We start from the raw sequence: 24,629 nt of genomic DNA on the forward strand, positions 1-24,629 counted from the left end.
GTATTGGTGTTGTGATGAGGAGAGGTGGATGGAGATGATTTGGGCATGTTGTGAGGATGAAAGGGTTTGAAGTGTGAACATTGGGGGTAGGGTTGTGAAAGGTATTGGTGTTGTGATGAGGGGAGGTAGATGGAGATGATTTGGGCATGTTGTGAGGATGGAAGGGTTTGAAGTGTGAACATTGGGAGTAGGGTTGTGAGAGGCAGACTGACTTCAGGGATAAGGGACTGAATAGGGAGGCTGTCAGAGATTGGGCAGCAAGGAGAGCCGCCATTAGGTGACCAAGGCTGATGTATGCAAGCGTGTTGGAGCCTTTATAAACAATATGACGAAATGATTCACGATGAGAGTCATGTTGGTGATCTTCCTGCAGCAGAGGCAGTGAGGGTGAAGATGTGCCAGTGCATAAGGAGACATTTTTAGTAATAGTATTTCCTCACACAAGCCCTTCAGTATATGTGATGTCCATTTATATTTATTTCCTTATTTTTTCTCAGAACCCCTTTACTCCAAATTAAATCCTTTTTAGTTTATTTTTATGTATTTATTTATTTAGTTTTTGGCACAACTTATCTATCTATCTATCTATTGCCAGATGCCTTAATCCCGTAAGGGTTGACTGTAAACAAATCGCTTCCATGTCGCTCTGTCCCCCGCCATTTCACTTCCCTGCTCCCAACTCACACCCCCCTCTCTCATATACCGCTCCACTCCATCCCTTCATCTCATCCTCGGCCTCCCCCTCCCTCTCCCCCCCTCCACCTCACTCACATACACTCTTCTCATCAGTCTCTCACCCTCCATCCTCTCCACATGGCCAAACCACCTCAGTGAAAAAACTTCCTTGCACAAGTAAGTGGGTCCCACAGGCAAACCTCATAGTGTGTTTGTAGGTGTCTGGTAATGCACTCCACACCTCAAAAACCATTTTTTTTTTTTTTTTTTTTTTTCCCCCCACATTTAGTAGTTCTCCCAGTTTGCGTTGATTTGCTAGTGTGACTTGTTGTTTTTCTAGGGATTCAAGGTCAGAGAGTAGACCTTTAAATTTTGAATCCCTTATCTCTTTCTCTTGCAAATCAGCCATTTCAGGGTCCACTTCTGCTCAGTTCACTTTAGTAAAGGCTGGAAAATTTATAACAGAGAAGTCTGCCTCAAGTGGTTTGATGGGGAATGACAGAATTGCCTTTTCCCTTCTGAACTCTTGGAAATGTCCTTCAAAATACATCTTCCTGTTCAGGATAGCGGTCTTTAGGCTGCCAGCATCCAATTCACAGTTTGCTGTTTCTCTTTATTTCTTCAGTGATGGAAAATTTTCATTCATTCATTCATTGCCAGATGCCATGTATCCCAAACGGGGTGGCCAAGGGCTTAGAGTTAATTGTTTTACAGGGAGGGGCACTAATCCTCCACCAACCCCACTTGACACGTAGGGAGAACGTTATGCCAACAGCATCTGGTGTTCCCAGGCGGTCACCCATCCAAGTACTAACCAGACCCAACGTTGCTTAATTAACAACTTAATTTTCTCAAGATCTCTAGCAAACAATGCCAACTTTCTCTGAAATGACAGCACTTCTGAAATGAATAAAGCAGTACAGTATTTCCCTGTCCTCGTAATTTCCGGTTAAGGTGGTTTAAACGTGGAGTGATATCCATCATGAAGTAGTATTTTTCCAGCCATCCAGGTGTCTTAAGCTCTTGACATGATCACCTTTCTCAAGCAAAAATGTTTTCTATTCTATCTATCTATTGCCAGACGCCACAGTCCCGCAAAGGGTGGTCATTTGACACTGAGTTATTTGTTTTACAGGGAGGGGCACTAACCCTCCACCAACCCACTTGTTGACACGTAGGGAGCACGTATGGTTTGGTTATATGGTTACCATCCAGCGTTGTAAATGGTTTCTTGGCTTACAGGAAACCATTTGGCTTGTCACTCGATGTAAAGCCACCTGTAAAGGAAAGAAAAGGAATAAGAAGTGACAGGAAAGATGGGAGAAATTGGAAGAGAGGAGGGCAGGCACAGAAAAAGAATGATAAAAGCTAAGGAAGTAGGCAGCACTACATCAAGTGAGTGGATGATGGTCGCCACCACCTACCACAAAAATGTTTTCACTTCTTCCAATCAGGCTGTAAAACGCTCAAGCACTTGTTCTCTAGAAAGCTGTCAGACTTTATTATGAAAAAGGTCTGAATATACACAGTCATCCTCGTCCAAGAGTTGACAAGACTGTCTGTGGTTTAAATCTTTTGCCAGAATTTTATTCACAATTTTCACCACTAATGGCATCACTTCATTGATTTCAGGAGGTAAAGACTGTGCACAAAGAGCCTCTTGATGAACAATGCAGTGAAACGATATCACTTCATGAGCCAGCTTTTCTTTAATAGAGATATAAAACCCTTATTTTTTCCCATCATGCTTGGTGCCCCATCAGTTGCAACAAAGATAATATGGCTGGTGTTTATTTCTTTTACATCCAGACATGTGACAATAGCTGTAAAGTTATCGTCACCTCTAGTTTGACGACTGAGAGGTACCAAGTCAATGAGTTCCTCTTGAGGGCCCTCACAATTCACGTACCGACCAAGAAGGGCAGCATGCGCTATAGCAGCAACATTACATGACTCATCAAAAGCAATACAGAAACCTGGGGAATATTGAATGTCTTTTGTGTGCATATTAGTAATGTCTTTTGCCAGTTTCACTGTCCTGTGCCTCACAGTCTTTGCAGGTAATGGCACATCCTTTATTTTTTTCACTACTTCGTCCTTGTTTCTGAAGTCAGTGAAGAAATGTTCTGATGCCTTAATGTTCTGATGCCTTATTAAAACAGTCCTTAATATATTCTCCATTTGTGAAAGGTTTTCCTCTCTTTATTATTCCACGAGTAAGCACAAAACTGGCTGCACTTGTGTTACTGGATGATTTCACCTGCTTCCTAAATGCATTCTGTCTCGGTGCTACATTACTCGTCATTTCCCCCACAGCTTTGTTTCTGGCATCTAAACACGCATACCTTTCAGCAGATACACTATGCTTCTTCTGAAAATGTCTTTCAAGATTGCACTTTGTATTAAGCAACGTTGGGTCTGGTTAGTACTTGGATGAGTGACCGCCTGGGAACACCAGATGCTGTTGGCATAATGTTCTCCCTACGTGTCAAGTGGGGTTGGTGGAGGATTAGTGCCCCTCCCTGTAAAACAATTAACTCTAAGCCCTTGGCCACCCTGTCTGGGATACATGGCGTCTGGCAATGAATAAAAAAAAAAAAAAAAATACTGGACAGCACTTCATTACAAATCATACGGCATGGAAGTCCTCTGGAGTTCTGTGTGAATGCCTAAGAGTCTGTCCAGTCACTATTAAACGTTCTGTTTTCATCTTCTGTTTTTTTCTTTTTAGCAGCCATTATTGTATTCTTAATTTTCTGCATGTTATATAACTTACTATGTACGAATTGTGCGGTCATTCAAGATGCAGGTCTATGCAGTTTTAGCGCAACCGTTGGGGTATGTAACACTGTTATGCTACAGCAGCTACAGTGACTGTACACTTTGAGCTCTAGTAGTGACTGACAGGCAGTAGTGGGAAGACAAAGCAGAAAATATAAGGGACCTTAATGGACAGGAACTGGACGAGTCAAAGCTCACCTGTCCATTCTACCTTCTCTCTCTGTCTCTGTCTGTCTGTCTGTCTGTCTCTCTGTCTCTCTCTCTGCCTCTGTCTCTCTCTCTCTCTCTCTCTCTCTCTCTCCCTCTGCTGCCATTAAACATTTAAGTCTAGCTTGGGAAAGACATTTGTGTCACATTTTTAGAAATCATAGCGATTTAAAAGTTGAATAAAAATATCTAAAGTTGCCTTGAATATGTTACATGATGGCTTCACTTTGATGGAATGTATAATTACAGTGTTTGTGACATCTAAAGCCACACAAGTGTCCTGAAAGAGCCACATGCGTCTCTCCTCTCTCCTTGTCAGTCTTTCATTCTCCATCAGTGCGTGGCCAAACCAGGTCAGAGTATTTCTCCTTAAGATTTCTAGAACATCCACAACACCATATTTCTTCATTTCCCAGTCTGTCTCTCTGTGTAAATCCAGATGCACCGTTCAGATTGATGCTACTTCTCTAATCCCAGTCTCTTTTAACAGATATACGAGTTTGAGAATGGGCAGGTTAAGCATAGCGGTGAATGTGGTGGCCATGGTGTTTGTGGTGCTGTGTGGTGGTGCGGTGTCGATTGTCGAGGATAACACCCCTGCCACAACCACCACCACCACCACCACCTGGAACCCTGAGTGGGGGCCGCAGCCAAGTAATGTGTCGGACTTCACGGAGTTTTTGTGAGTATATTTGTGTGTGTGTGTGTGTGTGTGTGTGTGTGTGTGTCTGTCTGTCTGTCTCTCTGTCTGTCTCTCTGTCTGTCTGTCTGTCTGTCTGTCTCTCTTTCTCTCTCTCTCTCTGTTTGTCTGTCTGTCTCTCTCTCTCTCTCTCTCTGTCTGTCTGTCTGTCTGTCTCTCTCTCTGTCTCTCTCTCTCTCTCTCTCTCTCTCTCTCTCTCTCATCCCTTTTATTCTCTTCTGTCACTCTTTCTTTGAATCTCTTCAGTATTGGCAGAGTGTTCCTTTAAATGGAATATTTTAAAGTGAGACATACCTTATAAAAAAAAAAAAGTAATGATTTCTGACTTTAAATTGTATTATGTACACTGTATCATTTGTAAAAGGACAGGGTGACGTGGAGGTGATTTGTTTGTGGCCACCCTGAATGGGATTGAGGCATCTGGCAATAGATAGATAGATAGATCATTTGTAAAGGCTCCAACATTCTTCCATCCATCAACCTTGGTCACCTATTGGCGGCTCTCCACGCTGCTCGATCTCTGGCAGCATCCCTATTCAGTCCCTTATCCCTGAGGTTACACTGTGTGACCTCATTCCGTCGTTAAAATGAATTAAGAACATGTATAAATGAATAGATGGTGATTCATTCAGAACTCCAGGGGCTTGATTGGTGAGTGAATGAGTGTGTGGCCCATTTTCTTACGTTTTAGATTAGTTTTTATTGATACGAGGTTTGTTGTTGCTTTCTGAACTGTACCATCCTCCCCTCATCCTTGGTGGGAAGAGAAGGATGGATGATGATGATGATGATGATGATGATGATATGATGGTGATGATGATGATGGTGGTGATGATGATGATAATTTTTGATGGTGATGATGATGGTAATGACAACAAAGATGATGATGATGGTGATGACAGTGATGATGATTTTTGATGGTGATGATGATGGCAGTGATGGCAAAGATGATGATGATGATGATGATGATAATGATGATAGTAATGATGACAAAGGTAATGATGATGATGATGATAATGAAGATGATGACAGTGATGATGGTGATAATGATGATGCTATTCTCCGGCCCTATAGGTGGTATGGGTTTTCCGCCAACAAGATCAATTTCACCGAGGCGGACTTCCGTGAGTTGGTGGAATGCACGACGGGACTTAAACGCTGCCCGCCCCTAGACACACGACCGGCTGTGTCCCAACTCACCGATTGCAGCGTCAACAAAGCCCTCACGCCCACACAATGCAGCCTCATCGCCACGGTAACCACAATGATCTGTCTTTTTCTGGCTTGCCTCTCACATCCCTACTCCCGACATTCATACCTCTCACCTTCCACACCCAGTTGTCTTCCCCCATCCTCTCCACATGGCCAAACCATCTTAGTCTCCCTCTCCTCATCACAACACAGTCCCATCCTTCCTCCCATACCATCTCAGTCTACCCCTTCTCATCACAACATCAGTAAAGTCCAGTCCCATCCTTCCTGCCAAACCATCTCAGTCTACCCCTCCTCATCACAACACCAATACACTCCAGTCCCATCCTTCCTCCCAAACCATCTTAATCTACCCCTCCTCATCACAACACCAATACACTCCAGTCCCATCCTTCCTCCCATACCATCTCAATCTACCCCTCCTCATCACAACACCAATACACTCCAGTCCCATCCTTCCTCCCAAACCATCTCAGTCTACCCCTCCTCATCACAACACCAATACACTCCAGTCCCATCCTTCCTCCCAAACCATCTCAATCTACCCCTCCTCATCACAACACCAATACACTCCAGTCCCATCCTTCCTCCCAAACCATCTCAGTCTACCCCTCCTCATCACAACACCAATACACTCCAGTCCCATCCTTCCTCCCAAACCATCTCAATCTACCCCTCCTCATCACAGCACCAATACACTCCAGTCCCATCCTTCCTCCCAAACCATCTCAGTCTACCCCTCCTCATCACAACACCAATACACTCCAGTCCCATCCTTCCTCCCAAACCATCTCAATCTACCCCTCCTCATCACAACACCAATACACTCCAGTCCCATCCTTCCTCCCAAACCATCTCAGTCTACCCCTCCTCATCACAACACCAATACACTCCAGTCCCATCCTTCCTCCCAAACCATCTCAGTCTACCCCTCCTCATCACAACACCAATACACTCCAGTCCCATCCTTCCTCCCAAACCATCTCAGTCTACCCCTCCTCATCACAACACCAATACACTCCAGTCCCATCCTCCCAAACCATCTCAGTCTACCCCTCCTCATCACAACACCAATACACTCCAGTCCCATCCTTCCTCCCAAACCATCTCAATCTACCCCTCCTCATCACAACACCAATACACACTAGTCCCATCCTTCCTCCCAAACCATCTCAGTCTACCCCTCCTCATCACAATATCAATACACTCCAGTCCCATCCTCCCAAACCATCTCAATCTACCCCTCCTCATCACAACACCAGTACAGTACCCTTCACAAATGCTTAATCCTAACATTCATCGTAACTCTCTTCTCCTTTTCACCAATCAGTGTGGACAGAGTGAGGTGTTAGGGAGCTATGGGAAGAAGGGGACCCTGGGTGTTGACGAGTTGCGAGAATTGCTTCCGTCAGTGCTGTACCAGGCCCACCGCGACCACTCCTGCCCTAACACCACACAGAGCCCCAAACACCACAACAGACCACAGCCATCCGAAGGTGGGTGATTCTCTCTCTCTCCTTCCCTCCCTCCCTCCCTCTCCATACTCTTTTTCCTCCTCCATACATCTTCACATTCCTCCTCTTCCTCATTTTATATTTTTTATTTATTCTTTTCCCCAGTCTGCTTCTCCACTGTCTTCTTCCACACTTCCAATGATGTCTTCTGTAACTGCCATGTAACAAGTCCTCATTATATATATCTCTCTGTAATATGTTTGTTTTTGCTGTTACATGAAAATCCACCTTATAGTAGAGAAATAAGATTGCCTATTCAGTTCCCTTTGCCATTTGCGGTGATTCTTCAAAGGCTGTATATTCCGGTTTATGGTATTGGATCTGCCTGGTATCGGATCTGCCTGGTAGTGGATCTGCCTGGTATCGGATCTGCCTGGTATTGGATCTGCCTGGTATTGGATCTGCCTGGTATTGGATATGCCTGGTAGTGGATCTGCCTGGTATTGGATCTGCCTGGTAGTGGATCTGCCTGGTAGTGGATCTGCCTGGTATTGGGTCTGCCTGGTGTTGGATCTGCCTGGTATTGGATCTGCCTGGTAGTGGATCTGCCTGGCATTGGATCTGTTTGGCGTTGGATCTGCCTGGTGTTGGATCTGCCTGGCATTGGATCTGCCTGGTAATGGATCTGCCTGGCGTTGGATCTGCCTGGTAGTGGATCTGCCTGGCGTTGGATCTGCCTGGCATTGGATCTGCCTGGTGTTGGATCTGCCTAGTAGTGGATCTGCCTGGTAGTGGATCTGCCTAGTAGTGGATCTGCCTAGTAGTGGATCTGCCTGGTAGTGGATCTGCCTGGCATTGGATCTGCCTGGTGTTGGATCTGCCTGGTGTTGGATCTGCCTGGTATTGGATCTGCCTTGTATCAGATCTGCCTGGTAGTGGATCTGCCTGGTAGTGGATCTGCCTGGTAGTGGATCTGCCTGGTATTGGATCTGCCTGGTATTGGATCTGCCTTGTATCAGATCTGCCTGGTAGTGGATCTGCCTGGTAGTGGATCTGCCTGGTAGTGGATCTGCCTGGTAGTGGATCTGCCTGGTAGTGGATCTGCCTGGTGTTGGATCTGCCTGGTATTGGATCTGCCTTGTATCAGATCTGCCTGGTAGTGGATCTGCCTGGTAGTGGATCTGCCTGGTAGTGGATCTGCCTGGTGTTGGATCTGCCTGGTATTGGATCTGCCTTGTATCAGATCTGCCTGGTAGTGGATCTGCCTAGTAGTGGATCTGCCTGGTAGTGGATCTGCCTGGTGTTGGATCTGCCTGGTTATATAAAAAAATAAATAAATAAATAAATTCCTCATATTCCTCCCTCTTGTCTGAAAGGAGGATGGTGGATGACAGGAGAAAGATAACTTCAGCCTGCAGTCCACTTGGTTCATATAAACACCATTTGTCTATCTATCTATCTATAGCCAAACGCCCTAATCCCATGGGGGTGGCCACAGACAAATCACCTCCATGTCGCCCAGTCCCCTGCCTTTTCGATGGCCTTCCCCCAGCATACTCCCCCCTTTCTCATAGCATTTATGGGAAGTTTAAATTTAAGAACACATGCTTTATTTAAAACAGGACTGCCGATATGAGATGACTTTTGGCATGTTAGGTCCTGGCAGTGGAGGAAGCCTTAAAAAAATTATCACATTCTCATCCATCCACTCCATAGCTTGTAGTCTCAGGAGTCAAGGAAGCTCCCTAACACCTCTTCCTTAGTGATTAATTTTAAACACGGCTCATTAATATCATTTTATACTTTATTTATGCAGGGTACGGTGATGTTGTCATTTATTTATGCAGGATATGGTGATGTTGGAATGACTTAAGTAACACAGAAGAGGACGGCAAGGTGTAATTAAGAATATAAATAGCTTAAGAAATGGTGTTAGGGAGCTTATGTTTCAGTTTATGAGGATGGGATTGTGTTGGTGGTAATGATTTCTGATTGTATGTTGGTGGGTGTGTGCTTCTATCTATCTATCTATCTATCTATAGCCCAACGCCCTAATCCCGCAAAGGGTGGCCGCAAACAAAACGCCTCCAAGTCACTCTGTCACCCACCATTTGACTACCCTCCCCCCAACTCACCCCCCCCTCCCTCATATACCTCTCAACTCCATCCCTCCACCTCATCCTCGGTCTACCCCTCCCTCTTCCTCCCTCCACCTCACCTACATACACCCTCTTAGTCAGTCTTTCATTCTCCATTCTCTCCACATGTCCAAACCACCTTATTCTTATTATGGGTTTTATCAGTCCATCCTCACACACCTCTCATCCATTTCCGTTTTTCCTATTATGGGTTTTATCAGTCCATCCTCACACACCTCTCATCCATTTCCTATTTTCCTCACTAATGTATTCTTTAATTATTTTTCCATACTACATCCATTATCAGTGAGTTATATTTCTGTGATTTCCTGACGTTAAATATAGCGTGTTCCTTATTTCCGCCCTCATCCTTTCCCTTATTTTCAAGCTGCTCTCTTGTGTGTTTCAGTGTTGGGGTAAGGGATTGTGTTTATGTTGGTGGGTGTGTCTGTAACTCCCTTATTTCCATTCCTCATCTTTCTTTTATATTCGTGCTCCTCTCCTTCCCTTCTATCCACCTTTTCCTTCCCTATTTTCATCCTCTACTTCCTACCCTATTATCATTTCCTTCTCCCTCCTGTATTTCCCTCTCTCCCTCCTTTCTTTTCATCCCCCTTTCCTTCCCCTCTCCCTCCATTATTTCTGTCCCCCTTCTTCCTCCCTTCCTTCCATCCCCTTCTCCTTTCCCTCTTTCCCTCCCACTCTCCCTTCCTTCTTTCCATCTCCTCCCCCTTCCCCTCTTTCCATCCCCTTCTCTTTCCCCTCTTTCCTTCCTCTCTCCCTCCCTTATTCTTCTTCGAACTCTCCCTGTGTTTCAGTGTGGGGTTAGAGGATTGTGCTGAGGGACTGTTTATCACGTGTTTTCCTTGTCAGTTACGCAGTGTTTATCTGATTCATCCTGTGTTTCAGTGTGGGGGTACGGGATTGTGTTTGTGACGGTGATCTCAGGGTGTTCACTGGTGGGGGTGTCAGTTCTACCCCTCATGGCGCACCGTCTCTACCAGCGCATCCTGACGTTGCTCATCGGTCTGGCTGTAGGCTCACTGGCAGCATCGTCACTCTTCCACCTCATCCCACAGGTATGTCTCTTCCACGTTAACACTATTCTGGGCTGATGACGCACTGATGCATCATTTGTTGGCCAACTGATTCCAGGCTGATGGGGTACTCATGTGTCATTTGTTGGAGCGATTTTTCATGAATTAACCCCTAACCGCCGGCTGACATGTATAGATGTCGCGATTTTGGACGCGGAGCAACGCCAGTTGACGTGTATAGCCGCATGCATCTTCCCACCACCCTTTGAACTTTAACTTATCCTTACTCATCAACACGACCACCTACACACGTGGGGATGCTATCATTTGAAAGAGGAAGAGTTGGTGATTCTTATGTATCTTTAATTTTTTCTTTAGTTTTTATAGTTTGGCAGATACTAGGATTTGAATTAAGGGTATTTTTTTCCGTCACGGGTATCCCCCATAGGGAGGAGCGTGCAACATCGGAAACCCCCGGCTTGTAGGGGTTAAATACATGGCACAACAATTTGGTAAACACAGGCAACAAATTTTCATTTCATTGGAAACTCACCCCCAGCCCAGGAACAGGGTAGAAAAGTTACACAAGGCTGGCCTAGAATAGTATTAAGTTCCATGGTGGGGGGAAGGGGTCATGGGAGCTAGAGAAGTGGTGTGTTTGAGAGGACATGAGTTCAATTCCAGGCTGGGACAGGGAAGATTTTTAATTATTTGAGCTGTGTTATCATGGAAGTGAAAAATTAAGGGTGGGATGTGTGGAGATGGGGTTCTTGAGAGACATGTTTGGAGTGTGGAGAGTGGATGGGATCTACCTATAGTCAGACACCTTAATCCTGTAAGGGGTGGCCACAAACAAATCACTTCCATGCCACCCTATCCCCTGCCATTTTGCTGCCCTTCCCCCAACTTACGCCTCCCTCTCTCATGCATCTCTCCACTCCATCCTTCCACCTCATCCTCAGTCTCCCCCTCCCTTTCCCCCACTCCACCTCACTCCCATACACTCCTGGTTAGTCTCTCTATCTCCATCCTCTCCACATGGCCTGATAATGTTATATATGAAAGATGCGGAGAAAGGAAGTTTGATGACCGGAGTTGATGAAAGTGTTGAAATGGTGTGGTCATAAGGAAAGAATGTATTTTAACAGAGTGGTGTAAAGGATATATTTGAGTGAGTTTGAAGGTGGGTGAAGATGTGGTAGACCAAGAAGGTGGTTCTGTCTATCTATATATCTATCTACAGCCAGACACCATGCTTCTGTAAGGGGTGGCCATTTGTCTTTGAGTTACTTGTTTTGCAGGGAGGGGCACTAACCCTCCCCCAACCCTCTTGTTGACACATAGGGAACACGTATGGGTTGTTGATATGGTTACCACCCAGCGTTATAGAAGGTGGATGAGTATGGTAAATAAATGTGTGAGAAAGTGAGGTATAGAGATTTAGGAGGCAAGGAAGCTGATGGTTATTGAGGTTGTTAGATTGATTACTGTACAGATAAATGCAGGAGAAGAATTTAGTGCTCGTGTCTTTAACTTGATGATCAGCGGATGGACTGTTATCGGATAGGTGATAGGAGGAGCGTTTGTGTGGATGATGGTGATAGGAAGAGTGTTTGTGTGGATGATGGTGATAGGAGGAGCGTTTGTGTGGATGATGGTGATAGGAAGAGTGTTTGTGTGGATGATGGTGATAGGAAGGGCATTTGTGTGGATGATGGTGATAGGAAGAGCGTTTGTGTGGATGATGGTGATAGGAAGGGCATTTGTGTGGATGATGGTGATAGGAAGAGTGTTTGTGTGGATGATGGTGATAGGAAGAGTGTTTGTGTGGATGATGGTGATAGGAGGAGTGTTTGTGTGGATGATGGTGATAGGAAGAGTGTTTGTGTGGATGATGGTGATAGGAAGAGTGTTTGTGTGGATGATGGTGATAGGAAGAGTGTTTGTGTGGATGATGGTGATAGGAGGAGTGTTTGTGTGGATGATGGTGATAGGAGGAGTGTTTGTGCGGATGATGGTGATAGGAGGAGTGTTTGTGTGGATGATGGTGATAGGAAGATTGTTTGTGTGGATGATGGTGATAGGAAGAGTGTTTGTGTGGATGATGGTGATAGGAAGAGCGTTTGTGGGGATGATGGTGATAGGAAGAGTGTTTGTGGGGATGATGGTGATAGGAAGAGCGTTTGTGGGGATGATGGTGATAGGAAGAGCGTTTGTGTGGATGATGGTGATAGGAAGAGTGTTTGTGTGGATGATGGTGATAGGAAGAGTGTTTGTGTGGATGATGGTGATAGGAAGAGTGTTTGTGTGGATGATGGTGATAGGAAGAGTGTTTATGCGGATGATGGTGATAGGAAGAGCGTTTGTGTGGATGATGGTGATAGGAAGAGCGTTTGTGTGGATGATGGTGATAGGAAGGGGAAATATGTGGATGGTTATGCTTGTAAGATGGTGTCAGGATTCCAGGGGCTTGAAGGGTAAGTTAGTGAGTGTGGGCCCATTTAATTGAATATGCAGTTGATTACTTCTGCCCCAGTCGTGTTTTTTTTCTCCTTGCTCTCTAGATCCTACTTCGTCCTACTTGTGAATGGGAAAAAGAGGCTGGATGAAATTATTATTATTATTATTATTATTATTATTATTATTATTATTATTATTATTATTATTATTCTTGCTGCTGTTATTATCATTACTGGTTATTGTTGTTGTTATTATTATTATTATTGTTATTATTATTCTTATTATTACCATTATTATTGACTGAACCGGATACGTTTATGTGAAGCTGCAGAACATGATGAATGTTTTTGACGTATCCGATAGTGCCAAGATTCCGGGGGCTTGAATGATGAGTGAATGGAAGCGTGGCCCATTGGATTGGGCAAATTTGGGCTGTCTGGACATTGCTACTCCTCACCCTGCCCTTGGGTGGGAAAGGAGGTCCGGATGATGATGATGATGATGATTATTGTTGTTGCTAGTATTAATTATTATTGTTATTGCTTTAATTATTATTATTATTATTATTTTTATTATTATTACAGTACCACTTTTAATTTTAGCATAGCCATAGAATAGCTGACAAAAGCATTCCCATTCTTTGTGTCTAATTCCCATTTTACTCTTTCACAGGCATTCAAACTCGCAGAACAAGTAAGTAAACATTAGATCAGTATAGCACCCTTATTCTTCGCTCCCTAACACCTCTTCCTTAGTGATTTAGTTTTGAATGTGGGTGGTTAATATCCTTTGTACACTGAGGTGGTTTGGACATGTGAAGAGAATGGAGAATGAAAGACTGACTAAGAGGGTGTATGTAGGTGAGGTGGAGGGAGGGAGAGGGAGAGGTAGACCGAGGATGAGGTGGAGGGATGGAGTTGAGAGGTATATGAGGGAGGGGGGGGTGAGTTGGGGGGAGGGTAGTCAAATGGCGGGTGACAGAGCGACTTGGAGGCGTTTTGTCTGCGGCCACCCTTTGCGGGATTAGGGCGTCGGGCTATAGATAGATAGATAGATAGACATTATTTCTGCAGACTGTGGTTATATAGGAAGGCTTTATGTAACTCAGAATAGGACAGTAAGGTGTAATAGACAGAATAAATTGATTAGGAAAAGGTGTTAGGGAGCTTCCTCAGTCAATAAAAATACAGGCATTGTCAGTATAGTTTATGTAGATTTATTGTATTGATTGTAGGGGATATAAGATGCCCTCGATTTACGATTGGAATCTATCTATCTATCTATCTATCTATAGCCCGACGCCCTAATCCCGCAAAGGGTGGCCGCAGACAAAACGCCTCCAAGTCGCTCTGTCACCCACCATTTGACTACCCTCCCCCCAACTCACCCCCCCCCTTCCTCATATACCTCTCAACTCCATCCCTCCACCTCATCCTTGGTCTACCTCTCCCTCTCCCTCCCTCCATCTCACCTACATACATCCTCTTAGTCAGTCTTTCATTCTCTATTCTCTTCACATTTTTGAAAACCGATTGTATAACGATGGGTTGTATTGTATGATAAATTTAGCATTGTAGTGATTGTGTAAGTAAAAAAAATGATTGTAGCGTGAGAAACTGGGGCATCACAGCAATGTTATAAGCGAAAAAATGATTGCATATGTTATTGGATTGAAAAGATCAGCAGTTCTTTTACAGAATAGTATTTACAATCCTCTGTAATACTGTATTGTTGCAATTCAGGGCTTAAATCATCATATGTATACGATAGTTATTATTCAGAGTTAGTCCGGTCAGTAAAATGATCTATCTATCTATCTATCTATTGCCAGACGCCTCAATCCCGTACAAGGTGCCCACAAACAAATTGCCTCCATGTCGCCCTGTCCCCCGCCATTTCACTTCCCTGCTCCCAACTCACACCCACTTCTCTCATATACCTCTCCACCCCATCCCTCCATCTCATCCTCGGTCTCCCCCTCCCTCTTATTTTAAATATTAACCACGATTTGTTTGTGGCCACCCCGTATGGGATTAAGGCGTCTGGCAGTAGATAGATAGATAGATAGTACAGTAGATAGATAGAGATAGATAGATAGATTAACCTTGAAGTTGTTTGGGTATGTCATAGGAATATAGTGAAGAATTAAAGCATCATTGTTAGGGGGTTAAGTCTGAGGGATGGTTGGGTCGTTTTGCTCATGTGGTTTTATCTGGACTCATATTCTTGTTATTTAAGGAAGCTCCCTAACACATTTTCCTAAGTGATTTATTTTGCTCATCTCGCTGTCGCTCTCCGTGTTACATAAATCACTCTAATATCAGAGTTAAGGAAGCTTCCTAACACATTTTCCTAAGTGATTTATTTTGCTCATCTCACTGTCCCTCTCAGTGTTACATAAATCATTCTAATATCAAAGTTAAGGAAGCTCCCTAACACATTTTCCTAAGTGGTTTATTTTGCTCATCTCACTGTCCCTTTCCGTGTTACATAAATCATTCTGATATCAAAGTTAAGGAAGCTCCCTAACACATTTTCCTAAGTGGTTTATTTTGCTCATCTCACTGCCCCTTTCTGTGTTACATAAATCACTCTAATATCACCATACCCTGGATTGACATCATGTGGAAGGATATTAACCAGCCATATCCATAAATAAATCACTAAGGAAGAGGTGTTAGGGACCTTCCTTAACCGACGAGAATGTAGGTCTTGGGCTTGTAGTCTCAGCAGGTTAGGAAGCACCCTAACACCTCTTCCTTAGTGATTTATTTTTGGATATAACTGGCTAATATTGTTTTGTACACTATTTATGCTGAGTATGGTGATGTTAGAAGGATTTATGTAACACAGAATAGGGTGATAAGGTGTAATAAGCAAAATAAACCACTTAGGAAGAGGTGCTAGGGAGCCCTGGGACCCTGTTCTTCTGTTAGGGTCATGATGGATTGGGTGATGGATAGATGGATGTAGATTTGAATGTCTTGATAGATAGATAGATAGATGTGTTGATAGATAGATGAATAGACGGACGTAGGATTGAATGTCAGGATAAACAGATAGATAGTTTTGATAGATACATGGATAGATGGATGTGTAGATAGATAGATTGAAATATATAGTGGGATTAAGGATGATGATGATTGATGATGATGATGACGACGACGATGATGAAGAAGACGATGATGATGATAATGATGACAGTTGGTGATGATGATGTTGATGGTGATGATGATGATGACAAGGAAGAAAATGACAAGGATGATGATGACAGCGACGAAGAAGAAAATGACGATGACGATGGTGATGATGATAACGATGATGGTGGTGGTGATGACTGCCACTCTCCCATTCATTTTCTTTCTCCCCACAGAGCACCGAGGGTCACCACAACTACCTCTTCATCTCCCTGTTCGTGTTGTTGGGCATCTGGGGATTCTTCATGATTGAACGACTTATTAAAATCATTGTTATGCACCAGGCCAGTAAGGTGAGGGGGTTTATATCATCGTACACGCACGCACGCGCACACACACACACACACACACACACACACACACACACACACAGGACAGTACAAGCTTGACTCATTCCTGTAAAGATACGCTAAGGTAAGAACAATTAGGTATGGTAAGAACACACACACACACACACACACACACACACACACACACACACACACACACACACACACACACACACTCTCTCTCTCTCTCTCTCTCTCTCTCTCTCTCTCTCATCTGTATTCAAGAAATGTATATGGCATTAATAATCTTTTTTGCTTTTGTACTACCAACATCACATAGTCTAGTCAGCCAGTCTTTTTCCTCTCCTCTCCTCTCCTCTCCTCTCTTCTCCACTCCACTCCACTCCACTCCACTCCACTCCACTCCACTCCACTCCTCTCCTCTCCACTCCACTCCTCTCCTCTCCTCTCCTCTCTGTTCCCTCCTCTCCTCTCATTTCCCTGCTCTTCACTTGTCTTTTGGTTTCTCCTCTCCTCGCCTCTCCTCTTCTCTCCTCTTCTCTCCTCTCCTCTTCTCTTCCCCTGTTTCACACCTTCCCCTAATCTACCTTCTACTCTGTGTCAGTAACATAAGGTACTATAAGTAGGATAGCACAAACACCTAGCCAGTTGTATTTATAGCTTACCTTGGTGTTTTTCCTTACCTATGCCCAGTGGCCTTATTAAAATCAGCATATATGAAGCTTATTGTTCTCAATTTAAAGTTCACTTGTCCTAAAATTGCTATCCCTCCATCTTGAGTGCTTACTGTGCTCTCTTCACCTTAACTTTTCCTAAAATTGCCATCCCTCCATCTTGAATGCTGACTGGTACTGTTTTCACTTTAATTTGTCCTAAAATTGCCATCTCTCCATCTTGAATGCTGACTTGTACTGTTTTCAATTTAACCTGTCCTAAAATTGCCATCCCTCCATCTTGAATGCTGACTTGTACTGTTTTCACTTTAACTTATCCTAAAATTGCCATCCCTCCATCTTGAATGCTGGTTTAGCAAGAGGTCAGTATGAGAATATGATCCAACAATACTCATGAGAGAGGGGTGTGTGAGTTGGGAGCCGGGCAGTGAAATGGTGGGGGACAGGGCGACTTGGAGGTGATTTGTTTGTGGCCACCCCAAACGGGATTGAGGCGTCTGGCAATAGATAGAGATAGATAGATAGTACTCATGAATATAAGCTTCTCATGAACAAGTGGTTTCCTAATCTAACCTAATCTAATCAAGTCTATCAATCTATCTATCTGTTGCCAGACACCTTAATCCCGTAAGGGGTGGCCACAAACAAATAGCCTCCATGTCATCCTGTTCCCCACCATGTCACTGCCCTGCTCCTAGCTCACACCCCCCTCTCTTATATACCTCTCCACTCCATGCCTCCATCTCATCCTTGCCCTACCCCTCCCTTTCCTCCCTTCCACCTCACTCACATACACTCTCCTCATCAGTCTCTCACTCTCCATCGTAAGTCAAGTCCAGCTTATCTTTATTCCCTTTTGCCTGTCAGATTTCTGTATTGCAGGTTAGAATATCGAATCATAATTTAACCCAGCCTAAACTAACCTAAAAATGTTTGTTGTATTTCAGGACCAGAAGAAGCAGCTACCAGTGTCAGCATCGGACCAGGCGATGCTGTACGAGACTAACTGCTTACAGTGCCCGGAGAATGGTGAGACCAGGGGGTTCAAGGGCGCCAGGAGCCTGCAGAATGGGGAGGATGGGTACGAGGGTCCTCACCTCGTGCCCAGCCGACCCCCTACCAAGTCCTGCAGCCACAACGACGTAGATCAGATATACCAGTCGCAGCAGCAGGTTATCAAGGCGTCGTTTGGCCACAGCGAGGTTAGTGTTGCGTGTGTGTGTGTGTGTGTGTGTGTGTGTGTGTGTGTGTGTGTGTGCCTGTACTCTGGTCACATTTGGACCGTCAGGATCTTGTACATGTAACTTTACTAAATCTCACAACATGACCATATTAGTAGTCATAAAATTGCCAACTCTCCTCCATGCTGGTTTATATGAAGAGATCAGCGCTAGAACAGGATGCTAGTCATGAGGAAGTGTTATGGATGGATCAGATTATCCAGTCACCGTAGATTATGAAGGTTTCATTTGGGCACAGGGATGTTTGTGCTGCCATGTATGCCTGTGGATCATTGTGTGCCTAAAGGGGGTGTTGAGTGTCACTAGTCCCCTCCCCAGTCCCCTTCCCACTCCCCTCCCCCTACAAATGTCCACCAGAGCACCACCATATCCATCCACATCTGCATCCACACCCCACTCACCAACTACTCCATCCACCTTCATGTACCCTACCTTTCCCAACTACGACGGGTCACTTTAACCGAGCATAAAATTGCCATCTCCCCTTCTTCAGTGCTGAGTTATAGTAAGATGTTAGTACTTGAATAGGGTGTTAGTCATGAAGAAGTTCTGTGGAAAGGATGTTGAGCTGTGTGCTGTCTTGTTCTGCCATTGAGGTGCATGAAGTAAGCTGCAAAAGCATGAATAGCTCCACCTAATTAAACTGAATAAATTATGGTTGTATTTGCCTGTATGGCCATGTGGAGAGGATGGAGGGTGAAAGACTGACGAAGAGAGTGTTTGTGAGTGAGGTGAAGGGGGGAAGAGGGAGGGGGAGGCCGAGGATGAGATGGAGGGATGGGGTGGAGAGGTATATGAGAGAGGGGGGTGTGAGTTGGGAGCAGGGCAGTGAAATGGCAGGGGACAGGGCGACTTGGAGGCGATTTGTTTGTGGCCACCCCAAACGGGATTGAGGCGTCTGGCAATAGATAGATAGATAGATGTAGCTGACCAACTGACTGTTCTAAGTGGTGTGTTGTAAGTAAGAAACTCGTGCTATATTTTTGTTACTGTATTCAAGTGCACTGTGTAATACTGTACATATAAAACGTGGCTGTGCTGAGTGGCGAGTAAGTGCAGTAGCCAGTCCCTGAAATTAAAATGAAAAGTAATATATCAATCTACTGTACAGTACTATAATTTAATCCATCCATCCATCCATCATCCAATCCTTTGTTGCCCCATGAGGAGTGGAGGAGCCTGGGGTTAGGCAAGTTGGTCCTGACATTTAAGACAAGAGTGAACTTTGATTTAAAATATATTGATCAACAGTTCTCCGTACGTGTCAAGTGGGGTTGGTGGAGGATTAGTGCCCCTCCCTGTAAAATAATTAACTCTAAGTCCTTGGCCACCCCGTTTGGGATACATGGCGTCTGGCAATGAATGAATGAACTATAACATAAAGTGTATACCTATATATATATGTATGATAATGAGATTTACCATGCCAAATTGAGTTCACATAAAACAACTGCATAGGACCTAACACTTTGGACACTGTAATATATTAAATAAATTACAATACATCTATCTGTCTATCTATGAATCTATAGCCAGACACCTTAATCCTGTAAGGGATGGGCACAAACAAATCGCCTCCATGTCACCCTGTCCCCTGCTGTTTCACTGCCCTTCCTCCAGCTCACACACCCCTCTCTCTCTCCACCCCATCCCTCCATCTCAACCTCGGTCTCTCCTTCCGTCTCCCTTCCTCCACCTCACTCACATACACTCTCCATGTTAGTCTCTCACTCTCCATCCTCTCCACATGAACACAAGTCTGTAAATTAAGATGACTCTCTAACACAGGACTCAGCAACACAGTACCCCCTCAGTTTGTTGTGTAGAGGATTTACGTTTTTGTTCTGGGTTCGTGGATCCTGCCTTATCGCATACATAGGTGGGAAAAGTGGTCAGGCTGATGATGGTGATAATGATGGTGATGATGGTGATGATGATGATGGTGATGAAGATGATGATGGTGATGGAGATGATGATGGTGATGATGATGATGATGGTGATGAAGATGATGATGCTGATGGAGATGATGATGATGGTGGTGATGATGATGATGGTGATGATGATGATGATGGTGATGATGATGATGATGATGAGAACAGTAATTATGATGGTAGTCACTTTGAGCCTTCCTTTCATTTTTCATTTTATGTTTCTTATCACTGTAATAGGAGTCAAATGAGCTTACCTGATGGCACCCCTCCACCGTGCTCTAATATGACCCATCTCTTCAGTAATACCTCTAGATCCAAAGGCAGGGCACAATATCTCATTCCAGGTCATTCTCGGTCTACCTTTCCTTCGATGGCCTGGTACCTCAGTGCTTGTACTTACCCAGCATCCCAGGTCCATCCTCTCAGCATGTTCAGACCAACTCAGTATTCTCCCTTCTGTTTTCTTCCTGATGCTGTCCACTCCCTCTGTCTTTCCAGGTCTTCAGAGGATGCACTGCACGTATTCATTAGATTATTTTCACATTGTTTCATTCTGTGTTACAGCATCCCGTCCATTACACCATGCGTTCACTGCCTGACGACATGACACTCCTAACAAAGATTCTAAATGCTTTCCCTTTGTGGACAGTGAGAACACACAAAATGTCGGGATGAGTAACAACCATCTTAACTTTTCCAAACCACTATGCACCCTTGTAATGGTACCCCACTCAACACCACCCCATAAAGTGACATCACCAAGGTTGCAGAATTTGTTAACCAGTTCTAGTGACCCCTCTTATATCACCAACGCTGATAGTAATGTTCTTGTGACCTCAGGCTTGTCATGACTTACACCCAGTGGACGGCAGGACTCCAGCCATTTCAGCCAGGCACGCCCAGGGACATTTAGTTGTGGTTATGTTCAAGGTTTGTCTGTGTTAAGAGTTGGCGCATGAGGTGGCTGCGTTGCGGTGAGATGGGATGTGTTGCAGTGAGGGCAGAGTGCATTGTTGCTGAGTTGTTTTTTTGTGTTGGTTGGTGTATGAGAGAGGGAGGTGTGAGTTGGGAGCAGGGCAGTGAAATGGCGGGGGACAGGGCAACATGGAGGCAATTTGTTTGTGGCCACCCTGTATGGGATTAAGGCATCTGGCAATAGACAGATAGATAGTTGGGGCCTCACATTCAGATGACATTACCATAACAACCTTACACCACATTCCAGGCACACCTTGCACACTGCAACAAGACCACCCCAACACACCTCAGCCATGGACCCACGACAACAGGCTGATGATCATTCCAGTCAAATTCACCATCACATTCATCACCAGCAGCAGGCACAAGCACAGGTACTCCCCAGACATATCACTTAACATTGTGCACTCAAAGAAAGTTCTGCATTATACACTTATTCAGTACTTCAGACCATTGTATAGGAGACATGTATTAGTGCAACAGTAGCCACAGACTTACCGCTGTGGTAACTGTGTGTGAGAGGAGTGTGGGTATGGGAGCAGGAGGATTAGGGAAACCAGTGACTCCCACCTCTTTATCCACCTCCTGCCCCTCCTCCTCCCACCCCTCCTCCTCCCACCCCTCCTTCTCCCACCCCTACCGCTTTTCCACACATTTGTCAGATAGGTGGATGTGTGGCTATTGCTTCACTGGCATATGTCTCATGTACACTGGTTGGGAGTGTTGAGTAGGTCTGTAATATGGAACTTTGCAGGAGTGTACATGTGCCACATGCACACCCTCCTCTGAGGTCCTTGGAGTGACATATGACATTGGACTCACCACAAGGACCACATGCAGGACAGTAGGGGAGGTGCACTCCCAAGCTCAGTGCACACAGGACACTTACAGAGACAGACTTTAGTCAACAAAAACAAATACTCTCTCATCTCTACAAACTGTTACATCACCTCCCTGGCAAGGACCCCTCATCCTATGTAACATGCATTACTGCATCTTGCAGACCATAGCTACACAACAGTGTCATAAAGAATTACCACTGGCTGCACCAAAACCACTCCACAGCTCACTTACACTCTGAAACTAAAGTCCTGTGTGTTAGAGAATATCTTGATGTGAGGGGCTTGCAATTCCCTGTGGCAGCCTTTACCAACACACATCCCCCCTGTTGTATCCTGACAGCCATGCAGCACAACAGAACATACAAAACAGTCACTACACAAACATTTCCAGACCCTCTTCAACAACATCCCACCTCCAGACATTCCAACACTAACAGTGAAGAAACACCAACGTACTCATTCCATGTGCAAGGCAGTAATCAGTCAGAATGTCATACCACAAGCCCCTCCCCTGTCAGCATTAACCCATTGGAGATATGATTGATTTCACCTGTGTAGAGTTTGATCAGGACTAACTGTAGTTGGGTTAGGCAGATTCACAGACGACACCTGCCCTGTTTGTAAAATAGACCCACACAACATACAAGGTTATTTACCGGAGCACCACACAGCACATGCCACACTAACACACACACACACACAATATCAACAGTGTAAGAAATCCGTGGAACAACCTATAGGGGCAGTTGCTTACTTGTGGTTGATGGGTCTGCGCAGCCAGGGGAACCATTGTTAAGCAAGAGCAACAGCAAGAACAACAAGAACTTTTTGTGTTGGCACTGATGCAGGGAAGGGTGAATGCCGCACTGTAGTCTGGCTGGGTGTGTCTGAGAAAGGCTTGTTTTGTGAGCTGAATGTGTGGTAGGGACCCATGGAGGACGATGTTTGGTTGGAGGACGATGTTTGGTTGGTGCTTTGGGGTGGCTGTGTGACTCTGTGTATGGTTGTGACACGTGGTGGTGGGTGGAAGAGGAGGGATATTGTTGAGGCATTGTGTAGTAATGGAAAGTTGATCATATTTGTATTTCTTTATGGTGAGGAGTAGTGTATTATATGGGTGGGATGGATCCTCTGCTGAAGTGATGAATTATACAACTTTCATGATCGTGTGATTCTCAGTCACGTGTACGTTTGTTCGTTGGTGTAAGTGATCTGTATTTGCCATTTTTGTTGTTGCTGATCAACCCCATTCTTGTGTGGCAGAGCAGACCCATCAACCACAGGCAAGCAACCACCCCTGCAGGGCCATCCCCTGCAATGAACCGGTGTTCTCTTGCTGTTGACAATTCCGTGCCATAGCGAGGTGCGGGAAAAAGTGTGGAAATTTGGTTCCTGGGTGGATGCAACATTTGTGTCTCCACCTAGTTCAGTGTGGCACCGTAGTGGGCTCCACTTCACCCTGTGATCTGTTTTATATGGTTACCACCCAGCATTTAAATGGTTTCCTGAGTTACAAGAAATCATTAGACCTGTCACTCAGTGTAGAGCCACCCAGAGTGGAAAGAGGTGTAATAAAAAGTATCTGTCTATCTATCTATCTATTGCCAGACGCCATAATCCCGTAAGGGGTGGCCATTTGACTCTGAGTTATATGTTTTACGGGGAGGGGCACTAACCCTCCACCAACCCACTTGTTGACACGTAGGGAGCACGTAATTGTTTGGTTATATGGTTACCACCCAGCGTTGTGAATGGTTTCTTGGCTTACAGGAAACCATTTGGCTTGTCACTCAATGTAAAGCCACCTGTAAAGGAAAGAAAAGCAATAAGAAGTGACAGGAAAGATGGGAGAAATAGGAAGAGAGGAGGGCAGGCACAGAAAAAGAATGAGACATGTGAAGGAAGAAGTAACTAGCACTACATCAGGTGAGAGGATGATGGCCACCACGATTTTTTATGGCTGTGGGGCCAGGGCGTTTGAAGCGATGTATATGGAGTTTTTTTTTTTTTGCGTTTTTTATAACTATCTGGACAAGTTATGAAGTGAATGGGGAGTGTTTGTGTGTTTATTAATATTTTCCTGATTTTTTAGTGATTTCTTTGTTTTATGTTGTGTTTTTGTGGCTTTTTAATGCAGAATGGTTTATTAGGGGGTCTGCTAGTTCCTTCATTGTCCAGTAAGGCTGCATGAGTTGATGGGGTGAGGTTTTAGAAGCATGGATGTTTGTTTTTGTGCCCTAAAACTTCCTGCCAGAGATCAAGCAGCATGGAGTGCCTCCATTAGGTGACCAAGGCTGACACACGCAAGCACGTTGGGGCGTTTATAGATGATGCTGCGATACGATTGTTCTGTGGTCAGCTGTCGACAGAGGTGTTCCAGTTGCTTTGCTTGTGTGTTTTGATGAGTGTATTAATAATGCTTTGTTGTTTAGGGTGTTAATGAATTGAATATGAGGCCTGTGGGGGTTAAGTTTACGATTGAAGAGTTGTGAGGATGGATGGAACTTGAATGTATTGGTGTTGATGATGATGAGGGGTAGATTGAGATGGTTTGAGCATGAGAGGATGGAGGATGACAGTAGTAGCTGTTCCCTAGGCAGTCAGGCCGAACAGCCCCTTGGAGGATGACAGTTGGGTGTGGAAGGTGAGAAGTGTGAATGTCAGGGGTAGGGGTTGAGAGAGTCAGACCAAAAAAGACCTGCGACGGGGTTATAGAGTGTGACCTCAGGGATAAGGGACTGACTAAGAAGACTGCCAGAGATTGAGCATTGTGGAGAGCTGCCAGTAGGTGACCAAGGCCAATGCATGCAAG

At 44.7% G+C, this 24,629-nt stretch overlaps 1 protein-coding gene across 1 annotated transcript in view; it reads left to right on the forward strand.

Moving 5' to 3' along the window:
- Positions 1-343: 343 nt before the first annotated feature.
- LOC145393832 (metal cation symporter ZIP14-like) overlaps positions 344-24,629 on the forward strand; it is a 32,731-nt gene continuing 8,445 nt past the window's right edge. The window contains exons 1-8 of the mRNA XM_080267878.1: positions 344-381; positions 4,154-4,345; positions 5,438-5,618; positions 6,906-7,071; positions 10,077-10,246; positions 13,337-13,357; positions 16,038-16,154; positions 17,773-18,027. Of these exons, the coding sequence (XP_080124004.1) occupies positions 344-381; positions 4,154-4,345; positions 5,438-5,618; positions 6,906-7,071; positions 10,077-10,246; positions 13,337-13,357; positions 16,038-16,154; positions 17,773-18,027 (1,140 nt within the window). The remainder of the gene's footprint in view (positions 382-4,153; positions 4,346-5,437; positions 5,619-6,905; positions 7,072-10,076; positions 10,247-13,336; positions 13,358-16,037; positions 16,155-17,772; positions 18,028-24,629) is intronic.

The sequence above is a fragment of the Coenobita brevimanus genome, chromosome 3, assembly GCF_032717465.1.
Source record: "Coenobita brevimanus isolate Jiangsu-jjx chromosome 3, ASM3271746v2, whole genome shotgun sequence".
Lineage (NCBI taxonomy): Eukaryota > Metazoa > Arthropoda > Malacostraca > Decapoda > Coenobitidae > Coenobita > Coenobita brevimanus.